This window comes from Cupressus sempervirens, chromosome 6, assembly GCF_028749045.1.
Source record: "Cupressus sempervirens isolate cs-2001-9-10 chromosome 6, ASM2874904v1, whole genome shotgun sequence".
In the NCBI taxonomy this organism is placed as follows: domain Eukaryota; kingdom Viridiplantae; phylum Streptophyta; class Pinopsida; order Cupressales; family Cupressaceae; genus Cupressus; species Cupressus sempervirens.
The window spans coordinates 651553255-651572230 of NC_143123.1; the positions used below are offsets into that span (position 1 = coordinate 651553255).

General features: G+C 34.2%; 1 protein-coding gene across 1 annotated transcript; it reads right to left on the bottom strand.

The window, feature by feature from the left end:
• Positions 1–549: 549 nt before the first annotated feature.
• LOC149553892 (uncharacterized) lies at positions 550–2524 on the bottom strand. The gene is made up of 4 exons (XM_089789239.1): positions 2110–2524; positions 1356–1405; positions 1184–1224; positions 550–1066 (listed from the first exon to the last, which is right to left on the bottom strand). Exons 1-4 carry the CDS (start codon positions 2389–2391, stop codon positions 660–662), a joined length of 780 nt encoding a protein of 259 aa, XP_089645365.1. The 5' UTR covers positions 2392–2524; the 3' UTR covers positions 550–659.
• Positions 2525–18976: the final 16452 nt, after the last annotated feature.

Sequence of the window (18976 nt, forward strand, 5' to 3'; positions counted from 1 at the left end):
GAATAAATTTCAAAAGATTTATATCTTAACAAATCACAACTCTCTCAAAAAAAATATAAAAATATATATACTTAATAGCTAAATTTTCTCATTTATATATTTGATTTTTCACATTAAAATACATTACTACACATGGTTATTAACAGCAACCATATTAATTTCATAAAAGGCTAATTTTAACCCTAATAATCAGACAATGCGAATTTCGTTTGAAATGAAAGTGTGGCATTTCTTGTAAAACATGCATACGCGCTCATCGCCGTGCATTATAATAACGAATTCCTCGCTGGTATGACACCTACAAATATATATATTTTTAAAAATCAGCCGGAAATTCTTCCGGCACGAATCATTCATAGATATACAGGCAATTATTATTAGAATAGGTTACCGTGAAAGATAGTTTGCAGTTATTCTTATTTAAAAAATTCGTTTCTTTTTGAGTGACAAAGACTCTACAAATGTGTTTTTAAAAAGCATTTGTGCCAACATTGGACAGAAAATTGCTCAGCGTGGAACAGTAAACATGTAAATATCACGGGCAGCGTATATGTAAATCATGCATGTGAGAAGTAGATTGAACAATGTACATTGTAGTTTGTACACAACTTAGAACTGTTTTTGTTAGCATACACCTTATTCACAGGATAAGTTGAATATTACACAGGGGGAGAAGCCGAAGCAGAACCTGCAGCAGCGTGTATAAGCTTCAAATCTTTGAATTTGGCGCCCTTTCCATTCCCTACAACTTTACCTGAGCTATTGTTGATACTCCTCAACCTGCCCTTTCCCAGATGATGCTCACACAAATGGTACCCAACAAGAGTTCTCTCAGAGCACCGCCATCCCCTTCCATTCCTCCTCCTGCACTGAGATCCCGCATGCGTATTCTTACTATCTTCTACAACCTTCTTCGACCTATCTCCATCAGCTTTCTCCTCATTTCCCTTCATCTTAGGGGAAATTTTCCGTTCTTCATTGACGTGACATTTTTGGGTGCAGTTGGACTTGCTTCTTTGTTTCTTCACGGCAGCACCCACCTCTGAAGCCTTACTCTCACACCCACCTGAGTTTTGCAGACACAAATTGTACAGAATTTAATTTTCCTTACCATCCAAGTCCTAGTAGTATTACAAGTAATGCATGTATGGGTTGATTCTTAAGATGAAGCTAGATCAACTACCTTCGCCTGTTACCAGTCTGAATCTATCTCCTCCAGTTTTCCTAATGCCCAACAAACAAATTCACAAGTAGGTATTACATGCCTATGATGTGATGATTACAATAATCCGCAGAGTGGAGAAGAAACGTGGATAAATAACCAAACAAATAGTGCGGGGCATGAGAAGTAGTACCTTATTATCTCATCCCATCTGTGAAACGATTTATCGCCTTCTCCGCTTTCCTGCACAACACAAAACAAGACCCAAACCATTTCGAGTTGAATCCCACATCCAATTAGATTCGTCCATCTCAGACGCCTGTGCAAATAAACAATATAAAGTTCTAAAATGCCCTCGGAATCCACGCAGGTATTACACACGAGGGTTTACGATCGAACAAAACATTGGGCGGCGATAGACGAGAGAGGAAAAACAAAATCGCAAGCAGTGTTGGTATCTCTGATAGCGCAAAAAAACAAGATAACAAACCCCCTCAACATACATGTCCACTGTTAATCCCCGCATTAATATCCACAGCGTGCCGATAATTATGTCTGGTGTAAGTAGAGAGAAGGAGAAAAAGAGGGTTTGTGGAAGCAGAATGCAAATGCAAATGCACCCAGTTATTGCACATGAAAATAGCAAGACGCTATCGATTTCGTGAGGCATAATTGAAGGAGGGCGCAGTGCACTGGGGCAAAAACCCCTCAATCAAAATTCCGTCTTGTTCCATGCAAATCCATGATTGCGATGCCCTATTTTCTCCCCCAAACTGCAAATACGGCTCACGCCCATATCTCATCTCAAACACGGCCTATCGTTTGCAATTTTTTTCCTTTCTCCAAATCAATTATTCTACAGCAAAGTTTACTTTTTGTACCATAGATTTTATTCCTTTGATCTAGGCAGAATTGCACTAAAGGAGGGGGCAAAAGAGGCAACTAACCTGGAGGGCGTGGCTTTGTGCACTAGTGGTGCATCGAAGCAGTGCATTCCTCCATTTGTGCAACGGGCGTGAGTGAATCTGAGCAATTGCAGGGCCGTCGTTTTCCCCAAAGCGGGCGTGGGCCTGGGCCTGGGCCTGCACATCCATGGCCGCCTTCACGAGAGGGAGAAGAAACTCCTTTTCCTTGATCATGCGCTCCTCCTCGCGACTCGAACAGGAGACCTCCGGCTTCTCACGGGACAAATTAGATAACGCAGAAATAGAACGCTTTCGAATCCTCATCTCTTGTACCTACACAGAATACTGAAATCCTGAAAAGCCTTTGGGTTTTGCGAGGAAGAAGATTAATGGAGGGCGACAATGGGCGTAGCCAGGCATTGGAAGGAATAAAAGGGGAGATCCTTTCCCTTTTGCTCGCCCCATGCGCGAGGGGATCGCACGTGTAGACCGGGAAACCGTTGGTCGCCGGTTTGTCCGGTGAAGTCTCCTCTCAGTCCAGCTCGACGGGCGGCCCACCGGTTGCTGCCTGTCAGTATTTTCACTGCTTTTTTAAATTTAAACTCGTCTGGGAATTTCACCTTTTACTCCCGTCGAAGCCATTGGGCACCACACATGACTATTATTATTATTATTATTAATTATTATTTTATTGGATTGACATCCGGAATAGTGAAAACCCACAACATACGGTGAGTACGTAAGGGCTATTTATACAAATAGCGACACCACTTTTGAATAAGTAAGGTGTCCGGGTCACGAGTAAGAAGACGCAACTGGTAGGGGACCAACCATCACCTCCTTTTCCAGGTTTTTATTTACCCATCATTCTCCTCCGCTTTTTCCCTCCTCACCAATTCGTTTCTCCTTCCAAGTGGGCGGGTGCAACAAAAATAGAAAAATTATTAATTTGTCTTAACGCAAAAATTCTAACACAATCTAAGGAAAAAATACATCAAACAATTTCAATGGATCGTGGAAAACTACTATTATTATTATTATATATGTAACTAGAAGTTCTAATTCATCACAATTTTTAACCTTTTACCATTAAATAGACACAAATTTACATTAGGTATAGAAATTAAGAATGAGGAAGAAGATTCAATCCATCACAATTTGCAACTTCTTACAAAGGGAGAATGAGCAACACGTCTAACATTACAATGACACAAGTCCATACAACATATAGAGATCAAGAATGATTGCTAAATTCATTTTTTTAGAAGAATTTATGCATGTTTAAATAGTTTTAATTACTTTATTTAGTTTAATTAAAGATGGGTAAATATTTTTTTGATAAAAAATTATGAATTGGTAAGATTACAAATGAAGGATCTCATCTTTGTTTAAACATTAAAAAAATAGAACTTTTGTTGAACTTGACTCTTGATAATTCTAACATTTAGAAATTTTTTTAAATATAGTTAATAATACATTTTCAAAGTTACGACAATATTTAAAGTTGATGTATAATTTAAATGTTAAAGTCATCACTACTTTTAATGTATATAATACATTTTTTTTAATAACATGTTTTGTGAACGTTTTTAGATGTTTCATTATTATAACACAAATTTATTCAATTGTACATGTTCTCTTTAAATCTCTTATGTTAAAAAAATAATAATTTAAGGTACTTTTTACAAAATTTTACACATGAATAATGAGTTTTCTATAAAATTTTTTAATATAATTACCCTATTAAATAAATTGAAGATGTTGTCATCATAATTGAGAATCATTTCACTTGACTTGTTGCTTGTTTAAAATAATACACACAAAAATTATGACTTCAATACCTCAAAGGTTAACTAGGTCTAAGGATGATCTTATAATATTATTGTTAGTAAGTGTATATATTGGGTGATCCAGACAAGGCTATTATCCCAATGCAAATTCTTACTAAAACTATTTAGTATGACACTATGAACAAGAGTGCCAAGTCATTAATGGGTGGCATTCACTTTTTGTTTCAACTTTAATTGTTAATTATATATTTTTATTATTATTATACTTCTTGGAATTGTGATTTCTACCAAATTTTTTGACACATAGGATGAGAGAATATTTTTAATTTCTTTTAGTCATTGTGCATATACATGTACATATCTTTTGGTGTGTATCTACAACTACATTGAAAGCTAAATATTTCTCTACTATATTACTATTCTAATTGATGAAATAATCACACCACCTAGTACAATCCCCTTCACCTAATATTCCTTCCATAATCGAACTATCTTATATTCTAATAAGTCTCTTTAATCTTACATTATTTAAATAATTATAGTATTATTTACATCTATTTTAGAATTATTTACATCTACTTTCCACAACCCACATAGCTAAAATAATTAAAATGATTACTATTCAGCTATGAGCTTATTGATGAAGGGTACTCCTCTTAATACCACAAACACATAATAGAAATAAATAAATAACAACAATCGGTGAGAATAAAATAGGGGCTTATTATTGTCGTATATGCAGAATTAAAAAATTTTGAAATATAATATGCAAACCCACATGGGTGTCTTCCTTACAATAATTTGCAACACAAACTTGTGAACTATCACATAGAGCTATCCTAGACAATGTACATGCATTCCTTAAATAGGCAATTATGCACTGCTCGAGAAATTTTTAGACATCAAACCCTAACCCTTGAGATCAACTAACTCTAAAATTACAGATAGAATTGGCCCGATATACCTTTGACACTTATTTTGGAAATTTTGGTTGGCCCAACTTTGGAAGGCCATAACTTTTGAGCTGTTGCTTTGATTGGCTATTATAACCACTTTTTAGAATCCTTAGCTTCTAATCTATAGTGTCTAACTATCAAAAGCTCTAATTGTCCCCATTATGAAGCCCATCCAAGGCCTCTAAGGTATTCAATGGTGAGCCTAAAATTTTCTACCAAAATTGTACAACAAAAATTTGCAATAAATCCACAAATACTCATGATATGGCACTAAGACCCAACTGGCAAGTTGATATATCCAAGATGAACATCTACCTCTAAAATTAGAACATTCCAAACTCATATGACTGACTTGCTAAGTAGGAAGCCTCTAGAAACAATAACTCTAAACCGAGACAACCCTTATTTATGAAATAAAAAGGAAACATTTTTGGGTGATGCAAGATTGCTCTTACACCCAAGATGCCCCTCCATCAGACACCTAGGGCAATTTGAGAAATGACCTAGTCACATCTTTGGTTTTCAGAGGAAAACTAATGCAAGAGCATCTTGGGTGTAAGAACAATCTTGCATCACCCAAAAATATTTTATTTTCAATCTTTTCTAATTTAATAAGGACTAGTAGATAGGGTGGTTACTATTTACGAGAACTTGCTATTTTTAGTATGTTTGTCTTATGAGCTCGGAATGTTCTCATTTTCTATAGGAAGGTTCATTCTAGAGTTATAAGCCTACCATAAAAATCTCATTGCTCTAGCTTAAGTATTAGAGAAGTTATTATGAATTTTTAATGGAAAATTTTGTAGAAAAATCTTCAAGCTCATCATTGGAGGCCTTAGAGTGCCCGGATGAGATCTAAAAACTTGAGTGAAGGGTGTTCATGTTGTTCTAAGCCTATAGATCAAGAGTTGGCATTTTTAAAAACTAATCATAATAGCCAATAAGAGCAACAGTTCAAGAGTTATGACCTTCCAAAGTTGGGCTACCCAAAATATCTAAAATAATTGTCAAAGATGTATTTGGCCGACTCTATATGTATTGTTATGGTCTATTGGCCCTAGGTATTAACTTTCAATGTCTAGAACCTTCTTGGTGGCATAAATTGCCTATTTAAGAAAGACCCAAACATTGTCTAGGATAGCTCTACATGGTAGTTCACAGCTTAGTCTTGCAAATTACTGTAATGAAGGCACCCATGTGGGTTAGCATATTGTACTTATGAATTCTATAGTTTTGCATATGTAGTACAGATAAGAAGTCCATATGTTGTTCTCACATTTGTTGTTTTTTCTTTATTTTTGTTATGTGTTTATGGTATTAAGGGGAGCACCCTTTATCAAGTGGTATCAGAGCTAAATTTCTTTAGTGTGTGGATAGATCACCGATAGTGAGGCACTTCGCACTAGGACCATGGTTTGAGCTGAGTGTGTAGACAGATTGCTGATTGTGAGATAATTTGCACTAGGGTTTACACCTAAGGGTTTCTAAGCCCTCCAAAGAATAATGCAAGCATTGGAAGAACAAATGAACAAAGGAACCAATATTCCTATAAGAGATGAAAGTGAGGATGAGGATGAAGTAGACGAGAATGCTGAAGTAGAAGTGGTTCTAAACCCAAAGGAAGAAAGGATTTTTAGGGCCATGTCCATGATTGGAGAAGGACCTAAGTTTGAAGTTCCCACATTTTCAAAAAATCTTAACCTAGAAGAGTTGATTAATTGGATCAATGAACTGGAGGAGTACTTTGAGTATGAAGATATTGATGATCCTGATAAGGTCATGTTTACGAAGGCAAAACTAAAGGGACATGCAAAGATTTGGTGCCATGAGGTTGAGTTGGAGAAAAATAGAAAAGGAAAGGACAAAGTCACTAGATGGGAATGGATGATAGCTAAATTGAAGCAATAATTAATTCCTATGGATTATGAGCTTGATTTTTTGAAGAAAATACAAGGGTTGAAGCAAGTGAGAAATCTATTCAAGAATATATCGAGGATTTCTACTGAGTTCTCATTAGAACCGGTCATGCAAAAGATGATAAGGAGAAAGTGGCCCATTATCTTAATGGGTTAAGGCCAAGTATTCAGTAAGAGTTGAGTCTAGTTTGAATGAATGGTATTGTGGAGGCATACCATTTTTCCCTAAGAGTTGAGGAGAAGTTGAACAAGAAGTTTGACAACAAGAATAGTGGAAGAGGTCGTAAAGGAAGATCTAGTAGATGATCTTATGGTGGTCATAATGATGATTAGAAGAACAAGGATGAGGCTGGAAGTAGTAGTCAGAACTAAAGGGGAAATAATTCCAATCATTTTTATGATCGAAACAATAGAGATCAGAGAGGACAAGGCAAAGGACAAGGATTTGGAAGAGGAGGCTTTCGTGGGAAATTTTTTCATTGTGAAGAAGAAGGGCATAGATAATTTGAAGGTACCTAGCATCAAGGAAGGAAAAATCAAAGAACAAAAGGCTAGGCCAAAGTTGTACATGTTGATCAAGATACTAGATCATCACATTCTAAAGATGTTGAAAGAGGAGAAGTCCTAGTTAACAGAAGAGTTCTGTTGAGTGGTGAGAATGAACTTGATCAAAGAAGGAGCTTGTTTCACAAAAGGTGCAGATGTGAAGATAAGTGTTGTGATGTGATTATTGATGGTGGGAGTACTAACAATCTGGTGGCAAAAAAAATAGTCACCAAGTTGAAGCTAAAGAGATAGAAACACTCACATCCATACCATATTGCTTAGGGTGATTAAATTCTTTAACAAGGTCACACCTAATAGTGTATTTTGTAACCTTTAATAGGGTTGGCTCCTAACGTGGCTTACTTTAGAAGAGTAAAAATAGTAACTAGTTGTAATTGGTGGTTTTTCCCAAATTGGATTTCTACGTTAAATCCTGGTGTCAAATCTAGTCATGCTATTTTCTTTTATGTGTTTGCAACTAAGTAAAGTAATAGTAATCACAAATAACATCTAAAGTTTATATGTTAAGCATTTATCAAGCATATTCAATATTTACCGAGTTACAACATTTCATGTTTATTGAGCTTCAAGAGTATACAGTTTTTTGTTTGTATTTTTTTATTGACATCTAATGGTAATAGGATTTATTTTAGTAGTAATTGATTCACCCCTCCCCTCTCAGTTACTCCTCTTATATTTCCAACAATTGGTATCAGAGCTTTTGGTGCTTGAAAAGAAGGTTTCAAGGGCCAAAGCTAAAGATTAGGATGTCTTATAGAAGAGAGATTCCCAAGCTAAATAGAGATGATTTTGTAGCATGGTAAGGACTTATGATGTTACACTTGGCTACCATCAGTGACTCGGGATGAAAATATCTTGATATCGAATAGAAGACTCCCACTGGAAGATTATATTTTGAAGATATTGCTGAAAAGAAGAATCATAACATCATGATGATTAATATTGCATCTGCACTCAGTTATGTTGAATTTGATGAAGTCAAAGATTGAAAAATAGCTCATGAGATGTGGATCAAACTAAAAGACATATATGGAGGATATGACAATGTAAGAAGAGCTAAGGCTGAAAGTCTTAGAGGTCATTTTGATCAGATGAAAATGAAAGAAGATGAGAACATTGCAAAATATGTGAAAAGGATCAAAGCAAGTGTAAGTGCAATCAAAGCATCTGGAGGAGACATTGAAGAGAAAATAGTTGTAAGGTACTTAGAACTCTTCTTCCTATTTATGTAATTAGAGTGTCTACTATTCAAGAGATGAGATGTGATCCAAATAATAAAATATCTTTGGATGTTGTAGTTGGAAGATTGACAGCTTTTGAGTTAGATAACTTTGATAACTATGTTCCTAATTCAAAGGTTATTGAATATGCTTTTAAGGCTAAACTCTCACTCAAAGAAAAGGGTAAGAAATCAAAGTCTAGTCAATTAGGAAGTGAAGAAGAAGAATTAGAATAAATTTAAAATAGTGATTTTGAAGTTGTTGAAGCCCTACTTGCAAGGAAATATTCCAAAGGCAGAGGAAAGTACAAAGGTAAAGTTCCTCTAATCTACTTTTCTTGTGAATAAATTGGTCACATTGTTGCAAGGTGTCCAAATAAGGGAATCAAAGATGAAAAGAAAAGCATCAAGCACAAAGGAAAGAAGGATTCCAAGAACTTCAAGAACTACAAGGACAAAGGTAAGAAATCTTATTTTATAGCTAAAGATTTTGATAACAGTGAAGATGAAATGGTATATATTGTTGTGAAAGGTGAATTTGATGATGAAGGAGATAATATGGTACTTATCTCTCATGTTATTAAAAAATGATATATGTATTATTGACAGTGGTTGTTCACATCATATGACTAGAGACAAAATAAAGTTTGAGAACATGGAATATTATGATGGAGGTAGTGTGATATTTGGAAACAATGATCCTTGTAATGTAAAAGGAAAATGATGTATTTCATTGACTAAAGAACTCGTATGTAACAATGTTTATTGGGTTGAAGGAATAAAGCATAATCTACTGAGTGTGGCACAATTGAGTAACATTGGATTCAAGGTAGAATTCATGAATGGACAGGCCAAACTACTGGATGGAAAAGGAAATCTAGTTGGATCTCGCAAGCAAACAAAAGTTAATCTATTTTATCTTGATCTCAGTGATTGTTCATATTTTATTGCTTAAGTAGAAGAAAGTTGGTTATGGCACAAAAGGCTATGTCATGTAAACTTTGATAATCTAGTTAAGATAAGAAAACATAAAAGAGGAAGAGGTATTCCTAGTTTGAGGAAGCCTAATATGGGTCTATGCAAGAATTGCCAAATTGGTAAGATGGGAAAGACTAGTTTCAAAAGAAAAAACTCTCAGTTAGAAGAAGTCTTAGAAATTGTTCATACAAACTTATGTGGACCTATTGGAATAGAGAGTTATAGTGGAGAAATTTTTTCATTCATTTTGTTGATGACTATATTGTATCTAAAAGAAAAATCAGAAGCCTTTCAAATGTTCAAGTGGTATTTAGCAAGAGTAAAAAAAGAAACTAGAAAGAGGTTGAAATGTTTAAGATCGGACAGAGATGGTGAATTCATCTCGAATGAATTCAATAATTTCTACATTGAAAGAGGAATTAAAAGACAAGTATTGGCTCTTGGTACACCATAGTAGAATGGTATAGTTGAAAGAAGAAATAGATCTATCATGGATTGTGCAAGAACCCTAATGATTGAAAAGAATGTTTCTCTCAAATACTAGAAGGAAGCTATCAGCACTACAGTTCATGCCTTGAACAGATTACAGTTGAAGAAAAACTCAAAAAAAACTCCTTATCAACTATGTTATGGCTACAAATCAAATGTAAGTTATTTGAAAGTATTTGGCAGAAAATGTTATATCTTGAAAGAGTCTAGAAAAGGAAATTTGATGTAAAAGGTGATGAAGGAATATTTCTAGGATACTTCTATAGAAGTAAAGTGTAAAAATGTTTGAATTTGTCTACTCATAAAATAATAGAAAGTGCACAGGTTAGAATTGATGAGTTTGTAGAAAAGAGTGAAGAAGAAAGCAACAAGGAGCCAAAGGATTACAAAAGATTTATTTAGTATGAACCTGATACCCTATCAAATCTATCTAAAAGAAAGGAATTTTCTTCTCTCGAGTCTCCAAAATTCCCAATGGCTATTGAGTTGTATGCAATACAACTCGAGTCATAGTCTAAGGAACTAAGTCACAATCAAAGGCTACCAAGCTAGTTCAAACTGAGTCTAATGGACCTAAGTCACAGACGGAAGGAATCGAGTTTAAAACTGAAGTTCACAATGAAGGAAGTGGAACTCATTCAAAGCCCAAAGAGCCTATGTTAGCAAGATATGTTAGAAGGCATCATGCACTTGATCAGATCATTGGAGACAAATCTGATGGAATAGTGACAAGAAGGAAATTAAAAGGTTCATGTTTACTTACTGAATTTGAACCTAGAAATGTTAAAGATGCTCTAGAAAATGAAAGTTGGATTGAAGCAATGAGTGAAGAGATAGAACAGATAGAAAAGAACAAAACTTGGACTCTTGTTCCTAGACCCAAAGATAAAAATATAATTGGTACAGAGTGTGTGTTCAGAAATAAGCTGAATGAAGATGGAAAAGTTTCAAGAAACAAAGCAAGAATGGTGTGCAAAGGCTATTCTCAAGAAGAAGGTATTTATTATGGTGAGACTTTTGTTCCTATAGAAAGACTAGAAGGTGTTAGAACTTACTAGCATATGCAACACATAGAGGATTTAAAGTGTATCAAATGGATGTTAAATCTACATTCTTGAATGGAATTTTTGATGAGGAAGTCTACATTAAAAAACCAGAAGGTTTTGTAGATCTTAGAAAATGAGACATGGTTTACAAGTTACATAAAGCATTATATGGTCTCAAGAAAGCTCTTAGACCTTGGTATGAAAGACTTCATGATTACTTGGTACATATTGGCTTTTGAAGAACAAATGATAGTAGTAGTCAATATATCGAGGAAGGACCAGATAAACAGATTGTGTTAGAAATATTTGTTGATGATACTCTATTTATAGGAAATGATGACTTGTGTAAAGCATTTTCAAAAGAAATGAGTAAATAATTTGAGATGTCCATGTTTGGTGAGATAAAATTCTTTGTTGGATTGTAGATTCAGCAGAACAAAAATGGTATCTACATCACTCAATCTAAGTATATCAAGAAGGTACTACAGAAGTTTGGAATGGAAAATTCAAGACCAGTTGGAACCCCCATGTCTACTAGACATAAGCTCTCCAAAAATGATGATTCCAAAGAAGTAGATTAGACCACATACAAATCAATGATTGGAAAATTGCAGTATATAGTACATACAAGGCCTAATATTGCTCTAGCAGTTGGAATAGTGGCAAGATTCTTAACAAATCCTAGAGAAAATCACATGATGTCAATCAAGAGAATCATGAGATATTTGGAAGGTACTAAAGACTATGGCTTATGGTATAAACTTGGAGGTGATTTGGACTTGAAGGTATATACTGATGCTGATTGGGTAGGAAGTATTTATGACAGAAAAAGCACTAGTGGTGGAGCATTCTTTCTTGGTAAAAGGCTAGTGTCTTGGACAAGTAAGAAGCAAAATTGTACATCTCAATCCATATTAGAGGCAGAATATGTGGTAGTAGCAATTAATTGTTCTAACATTGTTTGACTCAAACAATTGTTGGAAGGAATGAAGATAGAGATCAAGGATCCAATAGTCATATATTGTGATAATATAAGTTTAATCAACATATCAAAGAATCTAGTAATGCATACCAAAACCAAGCACATTGCTATAAAATATCACTTCTTAAGAGAGTTGATATAAGATAAAGAAGTCAGATTGGAATATGTTAATACAAAAGAATAGATTGCAAATATATTCACCAAGCCATTATCTAAGGATGTATTTATGTATCTAAGAAGTAATCTAGGGGTCATTCCCCTATCTAAAACTCACTAAACAAATCTTAGTGATGCAATAACAAGGGCTACGTTGAAAATCAATCAATTGGTGCAGAATTGATAAGGGCATATTGTAAATGAATCAGTACTTTAGGTACATTGATATTAACAAATTTTTTGTCTTTGGCATATGTTGTCAAAGAGGGAGAAATTTATAGTCATATCTCTGAGAACTTTTTGGAAAAAAGAATAATGTAAGGAACTAAAAGAGGGAGAAATTTATTGTCATTCAAAGAAGGAGACATTTTTTGTAAGAGGGAGAAAGTTATGTGAATGAACTTGGCCAAAGTTGTTGTGAATAGAGGTAGAATCCAATGAAAGGAAGAGCTCATACTAACAAAGGGAGTTCTCAAGAACAAATTCAAAATTTCATTGTGCTATGACATATTGTGATGCAATCAATGCCAAAGATGGAGATTGTTGGATACAATTGATTAACTGTGTATTGTCTTTGATGTTACACAAATGTTATATCATTATGAATCAATGTATGTTGAGATCACTCAGGCAGTGAAAATAGCTTTTTGTGTCTACCAAGTGTTGTTGTGATTTTATAGTTTTGAGGGTAGTGTCTACTGAGTTCACTTAGGCGTCTAAGGAAAGACTATAGAAGATTAGTGTTAACTGAGCTCACTTAGTTAATGAAGGAAAGTTGAATGGAACTAGTGTTAACCTAGCTCACTCAATTACCAAAGGATTTTTGCAAGTTTGCAGTGTTAACCAAGCTTCTATTGGTTAACATGAGAAATCATTTTCGAGTTAGTTTCTAGTAAGCTGGGTTGGCTAACAAAAGCTTTTCTTATTTTGACATATTAAGATCAATTGATTTATCTATTGATTCTAGCTAACTAAGGTGATGAATATTAATTATTCTAAGTTGTATTTGAGCCAACTTGACAAGATGAAAGATATAAGTATAAGGTCAAGTTGTGATTTTAAAGTGTGGATGTGCAAGTACAAGGATGTTATTGAAGATTTAATGATGAGAAGAGGAAGCAAATTTGAAGGATAAGAAAAATATTGTTGTGGAGAAGAAAAGCTATATTTGATTAGGAAGGATCAAGTACAAGCCAAAACAGAGATCTGTAATCAACAATTTTGTTGCATTCAAATTAGGTCATCTCATTGTTACTCTGTAACCATTGTAATAGTGATCTAAATCTCTTAACAGAGTTGGCTTAGAAGCTATTTACAAATCCTCTAACAAGGTTGTAGTTCTATTGAATTGTCTCAAGATCTCTAACAAGGCCACTCCTAATAGGGTAATTGAATCCTTTAATAGGGTCATACCTAATAGTGTGTTTTTTAACCTTTAATAGGGTTGGTTCCTAATAGGGCTCACTTCAAAAGAGTGAAAACAATAACTAGTTGCAATTGGTAGTTTTTCTCAAATTGAGTTTCCACGTTAAATCCTGGTGTCAAATGTGTTCATGCTATTTATTTTTATGTGTTTGTAACTAAGCAAAGTAATGGTAATCACAGATAACATCTAAAGTTTATGTGTTAAGCATTTGCTAAGCATATTTAGTATTTATCGAGTTACAACATTTTATGTTTACCGAGCTTCAACAGTATATAATTTTAGTTTGTATTTTTGTACTAACACCTAAGGGATCTAGGATTTATTTTAGTAGTAATTGATTCACCCCTCGCCTCTCAGTTACTCCTCTTATATTTCCAAAATTCTAGTGGGTACATAAAATAAGATGAAGATGAAGAAGTTTGTACCATGCAAGATAGTGAAAAGACATGATTTTGGAAAAGCTAATGAAGTGGAGTTGTCTACTAAATTGAATATTTCACTAGTATTTAATATTTTAGATTTGACAAAGTATTATGAAGGGGGTGATAGAGATGAAGTTGCAAAAGAGCAGTGGAGTATTCCAATAGACAGTTCAACTACAAAGCAGATTGAGGAGATACTGGATAGTTGTTCTGGCAAAACTACCATGAACAAAACTTATGAGGAATATCTAGTCAAATGGAAAGAGAGGGTAGTAGAAAATTCATCATGGCTAACAAAGGTAGATTTTAATTGACTTGATTTTCCTTTGAACACCTGAGACATGATGAAGTCAATTCTAAAATTACCTTGGGTGTCTAATGTAGGAGCATCCTAGGTGTAAGAGCAATCTTGCATCACTCAAAAATATTTTATTCTTAGACTTTTCTATTTTAAGGACTAGTAGACAAGGTGGTCACTAATTATGGGAACTTCCTATTTTTAGTAAGTTTTTCCTATGAGTTTGAAATGTTCTCATTTTCTACAAGAAGGTTCATTTTAGACTTATAATCCTACCATAAAAATCTCATTTCTCCAACGTAAGTATCAGAGAAGTTATTGTGGATTTTCAATGGAAAAATTATAGAAAAATATTTAGGCTTATCATTGGAGGCCTTAGACTACTTGGATGAGGTCTAAAAACTTGAGCAAAGGGTGCTTGCACTATTCTGGCACTGTAGACTAGGAGCCGACATTTTCAAAAATTAGTTATAATAGCCAATCAGAGCAATGGTTCAAAAGTTATGACCTTCCAAAGTTGCGCTGCTTGAAATATATAAAATAATTATCAAAGATGTATTTGGCCAACTCTATATGTATTTTTAGGGTTTTTCATCCCTAGGTATTAAGTATCAATGTCTAGAACCTTCTCGAGTGGCATAAAATTGCTTATTTAAGAAAGGCTCGAACATTGTCTAGGACAACTCTAGGTGGCAGTTTGTAGTTAGTGTTGTTAATTACTATAATGAAGGCACCCATGTGGGTTAGCATAGTGTACTTATGAATTCTCTAATTCTAAATTTGTGGCGTAAGTAAGAAGTTAATATTTTGTTCTCGCATTTGTTATTATTTATTTATTTATGTTATATGTTTATGGTATTAAGGGGAGCACCCTTTATCAAAAACCATGGCAGTTAACCTCCTCCCTTTCTATCCACGATGAATCTTCTACTAGCCTCACTCTTCATTTGACTAGGTACCCCTCATAAGTTATGTTCTTGTAATTTTACCAACATGACTATGTAGTATCTCACCAATCTCCTTTGTAGTTAAACTAGTTGCTGGAAGACTCCACCGTGGTTCTATAACTTCATCTTCATCACCTCCTCAAATAATACTCTATCAAATCTAAAATGCGAAATATTGGTGAAATATTCAATTTAGTAGGCAACTTCACTTCATAGGCATTTCTAGAACCATGCCTCTTCACTATCTTGCATGGTCCAAATTTCTTCATTTTCATCTTATTATATATACCCACTGGAAAATGCTCATTTCTCAAATGAATGATGACTTCATCCTCAATTTGAAATTCCTTATACCTCATTTTTACAATTTACTTAGCCTTATACTATCTATTCATGTTAAAAATGTGCTTCCTCGTCTCCTCATGGATATTCTTCAAATGTTTAACAAATTCTTCTACTTCAACACTGCTTATTTCTTCTTTATCTAATTGCCTCAATTCAAAAGTATTTCTAGGACTGCTCCCATATACAAACTAGAATGGTGATTTACTAATACTCTTATTGATAGAATTTTTATATGAAAATTTTGTCTATGGTAAACTTAGATCCTAGTCTCTTAGCTTATCTCCAACTAAACATCTCAACAAATTCCCCAAACTCCAATTCATAACTTCTATTTGTCCATCACTTTGTGGATGATATGATGAACTAAATTTCAATTCTATCTTTAATTTTTTGCACAATGTATGCCAGAAATACACAAAAAATTGGTTTGCTGATCTAAAACTATACTCTTTGGTAGACCAAGTATTCTCACCACTTCTTTGAAAAATAACTCTGCCACATTAATAGTGTGACTATTCTTCATGCAAGGAATGAAATGTGTCATTTTTAAAAATATGTCAACCACCACAAATATTGAATCATGTCCTCACTGAATCCTTGGTAAACTAAGAACAAAATCCATGGTAACATTCTCCCATGATTTATCTGATATGATTCTCATCATTGTTATGTAACAAACTTGAAATATTTCTTCCTCAATGATGAAAACCCTTGTGTTGCCAAAATATCTAAAATTTTGATAATCCATCCATTGACCTAACTTGGAGGTGACAAGATCCACCCCTAACTACATTCATAATACCTCTTACATTCATTTAGCTCACCATTTCACTAGAAATCAAATATGAATTGCCCCAACTGAATGAAATTGAAAAATGGATACCTGAGACAAAACCTTGAATAACTTGAACCAGTGGCTTCCTATGAGAAAAAAATCCCAAAAATAGAAATTTCATTCTCTCATGATTTGGACGATATATAATAGTGCTATACTTTCTTACCAAAAATGTCTAGAATCCCAAAATGAAAAGTAGGCTCCTGTCATGGCTTTCTGGTCTACATTTATTTTTTCAAAAATTTAAAATTCCTAAGGTCAAAAATTTAAGATATATCATCAAGTTTATTTAAAAGACCTTGTTGCACATTTTGAAAAGGAAAAATAATACAAAAAATATTATTTTATGCATTTTGATTTTTTCCCTCTAAATTTCCATCTAGGTCAACTAGGTTTGACCAAGCTATGACATGTGTCACACCATGATTCGCCTGATTTCTACACAATCATATGAAACCCACCACTCAAGCACCATGTGTCACTATCCCATTGGTCCCTATTATGTCATGTGACAATCACCATGTTGGCATCCTACTCAATATAGTGCCACATCATTGTGACATAGTGACATCACAACATGCAGCACCTCCTACTACATCATCATCCAGTCAACAACACTAAGTCATCTATCCACATCATTATAACACATCACTAGTTGTTATGTCACTATCCACCTCAGCATGGTGCAACATTATCATGACATGTGGCACTATCCACCACATCACTGCCTCAATTTTTGCACCAAGCTAGAGTTGTCTTTGCCACATATTTCCCTATGAGTCATCTACCTACTGCACATGTTGATCTAAGATTGGCCCAATAGATCTAGTCACTATCCACATCATCTAATGATGTCATTATATTTGTTTAAAATTAATCTAAGTGCCTAACCAGTTGGGGTCCACTGCACAAGCTCTTTCCCTTGTCATTAAGCGCAAACCACTTAAGGCATTTACTATTGCAATGCTTGTGTTTAAAAATACATTGTAATGATGCCTTCCCACAAATGTGGGACTAGAAACCACACTTTGTATGTAGTCAATAGATAAAATTCAAATAGCGGAGAACTTTCAAGATTCAAAATACCAGAGAGCTTTCTTTTTTTCTTATAGAGGTGTTAGAAGGGAAAACAAAAAAAATGAATAAAAATAACACAATGCACAAAAAGGTGTATCTGTCTTATTTTGTAAGCTAGGTTTAGTCCTTTCTAATTGCTTCTATACATATGATGCTTATCTGCCTGTGAAATTTTCTTTTGGATTTTGACCTATGTTGCTCATTACATTTCTAGTTGGAAACATGATATTCATGAAATCGAGTTGGAGCTTATAAATGAAAAGCATCTTGAGCATGCTTGTTCTACTTTATCTTCTTCCCACTTCACTCATTGTCCAATCATTATACCTTTGACCCACATTATTCTCACAAATGGAGGTTGCTTGATTTCCATGAACCTTTGTAATTACCATAGACTATTGGTTGAACTGATGTCATCTTCTTTAAAACATACTCAACTAAAAGCTCCCTCCCAAAGTTGAGGAAAATACTATTAACTTTCAGGAGGTTAAGAAGACAAGAAGGGAGAAAAGATACCTTCAAATGAAATTTACATGTTTGCTACATGTACAACATCCATCATAGCAAAGGGGCTAATTTTTTTGATAGCTGGTGATAGTCTTGATTCTCTATTCTTTACGTTTCCTTATTGCTCAAAAATGGGTGGGGTTGGGGTTAAGATAGAAACAAATGGATTCCCTCCTCTGTTGCTCACCCAAACTACACCATCCTCATTTCTTAGATGGCGTATAGCTTTATTTTCTTTGAAAACTAGATTTCCCTATATGGCATTCGATTATGCTTCCTCTCAAGGGTTTTGGCAATAGTATTCATGATCCTTCCATACTCAACTTCAACTCTTCATCAGTGATCCTCAAATTGTGTGAGACATGAAAGTCCTTGGATAACTTCCCTACTTTTCTTTTTATAATGTCGTGGATCTCATTTTGCAAAGCCTCAAAAATCAAATTCCAACTTTGGATTTGAAGATACTTCAATTTGAAAAGAGACTAGAAACATATGAGTATTAATTCTTTTTATAATCCCACATACCCACTTTCAAAATGAAATGATGACATTCATTTTGAAACAAACATCTTGTGCAAATTTTAAATCCTTACAAGTTCTTATCAAATGATTTCAGTTGGGCCCCAAAGTGGGTCTAGCTAAAAAAAAAATTGAACTCAAACACCTAAATTCTCAAAATGGCCTACTGGACCCATCATGGTGTTTAAAATAAAAATTCATCAATTAACTACTAATTAAAACTCATTTTATGATTTTTTGCAAACTGTCAACTTCATTTGAAAAGGTCCATTGATTGGCCTTAAAAATTGACCAAAACACTTGATTGGGCTCTAAAAATAGACATACTAATTCTTTACTCCATATTCTCTTACCCTTTCAAATCTTGTCTCATGAGGAATTCTCAGTCAAAAAATATTGACTATCAAAGTTGCCTTCTTAGATCTTCCTACAAA